Genomic DNA, 5918 nt, shown 5'->3' with positions numbered 1-5918 from the left:
GTATGCTATATGCAATATATTCGCAATAATGCACATATGCAATAATTCCACTCCTAGGTACCTATCCAACAAAAATGCAAGCACATGTTCATCAAAAAAACCAGGTAAGATTAATAATTATGGTCTCAGAATTTCGATATGCTTAGAGTTCAACATTAACCTTTGTGTATGGTTTTTAGGAATTGTTCACTCTAGATACTCAATAAATATTTACAGATTTGATGCAATTCAAATGCAACACAATGACTTCTGACTATGTCAGTGGTCCTAACTTCTCCTCCAGGTTCTAAGTCACAAGGCATTGAAATACAGTTAGCTCCATTAAAAAATCTGTCAGTAAAAGAATTTAGACTGGAAACAAAAATTGCAGAGCTGGTTGAATGAAAATCAATTCAAGGCTAATTTAAGAAGCTTCTAGGAAAATGCTGAGTTTACAAACCGAAATAGAAAATGACCACTGTCACAATTCAGCTTAAAAAAAATGATTGATTCTCTTCTCTCCATCATTTCTGTGGCTACTGAAGCTTTGTGAGCCTACGATAACAGCGGTGACTGGACACTGAGTTCTCAGTGCTAACAAGGTCAAGGGCACGTGTTCAATACACTGATTAGCATCAGGTCACTAAACTTATTTCTTCAAGGTAATGAGTAGCAGCTCTGAATAGGACCATTTAAGATATGCATAAATCACACACACAGGAAAGACAAAATGAAAGAATGTGAAAAGAATAGTAAAGATTCAATGTCACAATTAAGAACAAGAATGGAGAAGGCAAAGCTACAAACAGAAGGTGAATCATCCTTTTTATTACAAAAAGCAATGTGATGTGACGGCTGGAATTATTTGGAGAACAGGAGGACATGTTCATTGCATTGGTGCTCATTGTTTCTAATCTGACTACCACGTTACATTAGTGTTCACTTATTGATAAAAGAGTTTTTGTTCATTATTTTATTCCTCCCTCACTTTGCATGGCATCTGACAGTTTAGATTAGTTGAAGATAATGGTTCTGATATTCGAAACCTCAGGCATTGTTAAAAAGCCTTCTGTTTCGTATTTCTTGGGTGTAGGCTAACACTACTCGCATCTCTGAAACTCCATTTATCATTTCCTTATTCCTATTTCAGTTGTCATATATAATTGCTGCCCAGCTGGATCACATTTTTTTAGAAGAGCTTTCTATTTATTTTTCCTGATTTTGCTCAGAAATTAAAGCATTAATCTTTCCTCAGAGTTTCACCCTGAGATGTGAATACACTTTATGACTGGTCTTCGGTAGAGCTCATAAAACAAGCAATGGAGAAAGTACATTGGACCCTCTCGCGTTATCTCACTGCAGTAGCCACTTCTGAGAAATTACCAAAAATGTTACTCTCAAAAAAATGTAATGCTAATAGATATTATCAACATAGACCTTGTCAGTGAGATAGAGAATGTAATTTAAATCCGAATTAATATATATTCAAATATCTACAACATTGTATTTGTGGGTAAAAGTGGTAAAGATAGTATTTCAAATTAACATATCTCTGTATTATGGAAATTTCTGACATTTCATGTTTGTTGTATTTTAAAATAATTTTATTTGCTATTTGAAATATTCAACAACAGTTTTCTGCTAAATTTATATACGAAAAAGAATATGCATTTTTGATAAAAGCTACTAAACGCTGGAATAGTAACATAATCTATCTTAGACTAACTTAGTCTTTCAGTTTTGTCCTACATTATAAAAGTTGTACTTCCATGTAATTTATTCATTTTTAAAATAAATCTTATTGTGTATATTTGGGGTTTACAACATGATGTTATGGGATACATATAGATAGCAAAATGGTTGCTATAGTGAAGCAAATTAATATATCTAACATCTCACAGTTACTTTTTTTATGACAAGAGTGGTTAAAATCTACTGATTTAACAAAAATCCCAAATACCATACAATTTTATTAACTATAATCCTCACGTTGTACATTAGATCCCCAAACTGGTTCAAACATGATCATTATTATTATCATTAGTCTCTAGATTTAAAACATTTTTATTAGAAGAGTAAAGTCACGCTAAAAACTATACACTGACTTTTCACAATTACATTTACTTCATTCATTCGTCCTAATATCCAAATACAAATGACAGTTGTTATGCACACTTGAAAACACGAATTAGCTATAATTGTTTTTAAGATGGATGAAGGAATTTCGAATTAAACTCTTAAACTTGTGAATAAGGGAAATTAAATTACCCTGTAAAACTTTGACCAGAAAATCAATTATATTGGATTAAAGTAGAGATTCCCAGTAACCCATGGAGTCACCAGCTCTGAGAGCAGAACAAGACTCAAGTCTAACAAGACTCAAGTCTGAAGGTATCAATATGTGAGAAAACAGTTTCCAAGAGAAAGGTCTTTCTACATATGGCACGTGCTAGAACAAAATCAATAAACAAAGAAGCCTGATTTCCTGGTAAGAGTGTGATCATGGGGCAGGTGGGATTTCATTGAAGGAGGGGAAGGTGGTGAGATTTTCTCTGCACTGTGAAAAAGGACCAGAGGCTTTCTGCAGCCTGGCAAGAATATGGCTTGTATATATAACCTGGGTTTGGGAGCTAGGAAACATCTTTAATTATTGCTCTATATTAGGACAAACAAAGAAAACAAGAGAAGCTAACTTCAGGTGACATTAAGAACTGGGAACTGAGGTAAGGAACCCAGAAACCTGCAAAGAAATATCTTGTATGCAAGCATATTATCATGGGTAAGTGGTAAAACACTAGCAGCAACAACTGATTCATTAGCAAGTTGTGTGTATCTATACGAAAAGTACGTCCCTACTTATATTTGAACATTTCTACTTTAGCTTGCACAGTATTATCTCTCATATGAACTACTGCAATTGCCTCCTTCCACTCCCTCACAGCAGTCAGAGGGATCTTGGAAAATGTAAATTACATTATGCCACTCCTCTGATCTCTTAAAGTCCAAATTCCTCACCATGCTCGTACAAGATCCATTATAACTCGACCTTGTTTCCCATCATGCTTTCCCTAACACTGATTCCCTCCAGCCACATTTTCTCCCTGTTCCTGGAACAGCTAAAGCTCATTCCCACCACTTTGAGTGAGATCCCTCCATCTGGAATTCTCTTCCTTCACTAGCCAAATGACCACACTACTTGAAATAGAAGTCCCCAACTCACATGAATGCCTGACTTCTTACTCTGCTTTTTACTTTATAGCATTTGTCATTATCTGGAAATTTATATATGCATATAGGTGTGTGTATGCATGTACATGTGTGCATACATGTGTGTATACATGCATATGTTTAAATATGTATAGAGCTATCTTTTTGTTTTATTGTTTTATTATTGGCTGTCTCTTGTCTCGTCCACTGAAATACACTCTCAGGAAGACAGAGAACTTTTTGGTCTTAGTAAGTGCTTCATTAAATTAGCTCTAATTACTACTGATTTTTTACTAGTTTTTCACCCGCTGTGCTCTAATTCAGTGTAACCTTTTTAATTATAATTTGTCTTTCACTGAGTCTTCCTGCAGGGAAAAATATCTTCATTTACCAGTTAAAAAAATCTGATTTGTTGGGTAGTAATGCTGCAAATTGATAAATTAATATTTTGTCTTGTAAGCATTGTTCTATTAACTTGATTAAGGCCCTTTCCTAAGAAAGCAGTCCACTCTGTAGTACAGGTAAAGATAAAAACAATCCCTTTATGCGGCTTTTTGACAGTCCATGATTTTCTCTACCCAAGACTGCAAGTCTTTATTTTTTTATGAGTCTTTGTCTTACTGTCACCATATTAAATCACGTCAATTTACTCACCTTTACCTGTGAGCAGGAAGGAGGAAATTGCATAAACAAATTTTTATTAACAGTAGATGTAACACTTGTTTCAGAGATCTTTCTTTTTGCCTTTTCTTTTTAATTTTCCTTGACTTTGACTTAAACATAATCAAGGGCTCTGTTTTTAAAACTTCCAAGTAACATGGTCATCCCTAAATCTGAACACATATGATGATGTCAAAGGCCTAAACAATTGCCTCAGTAAAGATGAAATCTCTTAGATCCTCATTAAAATTACATCACATGATTGATGCCAAAAGATTCAAATCTGTTTTAAAGCAGTTTTCTGATGTTATACTAGTACTTCATTACAACTACTTGAAATCAAATTAAAGCCAGGATTCCTATCAGACACAATATATAGTGACTCCCTCTCTTACGAAGTTGAAATTCAGACCAAGAATGAAAGGTCATCTACAGGCAAACTGCAGCATATTTCACTGAAAAATTCCAGGACTATTTCAGCCTCTCAATTTCCAACAATAGTAAGGCTATTCCCAAGCTACTGACAGATTTTAAATTGCCATACCTTTTGTTGTGACCACCTCTCATTTTTTGTAATTCAAGAATAGCTCCGCCAATTTCCTCACTGAGCTTCTAGCATGTTATTAAAAGAAAAGTCATATATTTCTTCTCATATATTCTTCATTATTTTCATACCCTTAAATAAGTCAGCCAAGTGGCCACGGATCATGATTAGATTGTCTATTATGCTGCCTGCCTCATAGAAGCTGTTCATTATTTATTGAGTGAAAGAAAGAATAAATGATGGAAATAATAAGTACATAAATTTATTAGAAATCCCCAATACATCTTCCTCAAATATGTCACAAATCACCATCATCCTTTGCAGCGAGAGACTGCTAGTAAAATGAGATTGTTAAACAATAGAAGGTATGATGGAGATCTGATGAATTTTGTTCAAAAATATAACTCTTGACAATGCCCGAAATATACTTTCTAATAATTTATTTATTCTGTTTTATGTGTTATGCCTTTATTTACATTAAAATACATGAGAGTGACCAAGAAAGAGCTAATTCTCTGAACTTCAGGGTCCATAAATTCTGTAAATTAATTAGCAAAGATGCAAAGTAAAACAAACACATCTAGCAGGATTCCACTATCAAGTTCATAAATGCCAAGTGAAAGAAACAACATGCAGATACAAATATGAAGTTGGTGACCAGAAGATATCAGAAAAATGGGCAAAATAAAAGAATGCATCAGAGAAACTGATGAAACCAGGCAAGCTATAGCTTCTACACACTGCGCTCTTTTTATTTTTTCCTGCCCTTGGCCTGTTTTTGATGTGGTGGTAGTGGGGGGCAGTCCATTGATTGGCATCAGCTGGAATTAGAAGGCGGGGTCCTCAACAATTCTGAGAACAGAGATAAACACTTCCAATATCATACTAATTCACCAATGTAATAAATAAACTGGAACAAATCATGTAATCTGTAATATTAAGAATGCAAGTATGTAAGTTTAGGAATTAGACAAATTTGAATCTCATTTACTAGGCGGATTTCTGAAGGTAAGTCAACCCCCTAAACTTCAGGTATCCCACCTGTAAAACAGAGATAATACCCATTTCACAAGTTGGTTATGAGGAGCGACTGAAACACCTGGCACAGTTTGGAACATAGGTTCTCAATAAATGGTGGTTTTTTACTGCTGTTTGTTGTTATTATCATTATTTCTATGGTTAGTATTATTTTATTTCAGCCCATCTCTGCACCGACATCATATAATCAAATGACCAATCGCTTAAAAGGAGAACTTACCCACAAAGAGTTGACTGTTGAGCTGTAAAAGGACGTGCCCATCTGCTGGAGCAGGTTGTGTCTTTGGTGTGAGCTGATCCACCTGAATGGATGCTTCTTTCATGTTCCTTTCCACTCTGACATGGTGCCACTGATTGTCATTAAAGTGGGTGGGTGACTGCACTGAGATTTCAAAAGGCCCATTTCCCACATCAAATGAAAAAGTCACTATTGTCGGAGCTGGAAATATTAGACATAAATATTGTTCACATGAGTTCACATGGTAGAGTG

General features: G+C 34.8%; 1 protein-coding gene across 1 annotated transcript in view; it reads right to left on the bottom strand.

Annotated features, from left to right (window-relative positions):
- Positions 1-5918, bottom strand: part of CNTNAP4 (contactin associated protein-like 4) — a 302601-nt gene that overhangs the window by 25483 nt on the left and 271200 nt on the right. Inside the window, exon 16 of the mRNA XM_012641517.1 lies at positions 5649-5867. Coding sequence (XP_012496971.1) covers positions 5649-5867 — 219 coding nt within the window. The remainder of the gene's footprint in view (positions 1-5648; positions 5868-5918) is intronic.

The sequence above is a fragment of the Propithecus coquereli genome, unplaced genomic scaffold, assembly GCF_000956105.1.
Source record: "Propithecus coquereli isolate 6110/MARCELLA unplaced genomic scaffold, Pcoq_1.0 Scaffold165, whole genome shotgun sequence".
Taxonomy (NCBI): domain Eukaryota; kingdom Metazoa; phylum Chordata; class Mammalia; order Primates; family Indriidae; genus Propithecus; species Propithecus coquereli.
This window is presented reverse-complemented; position numbering and strand designations above follow the sequence as displayed.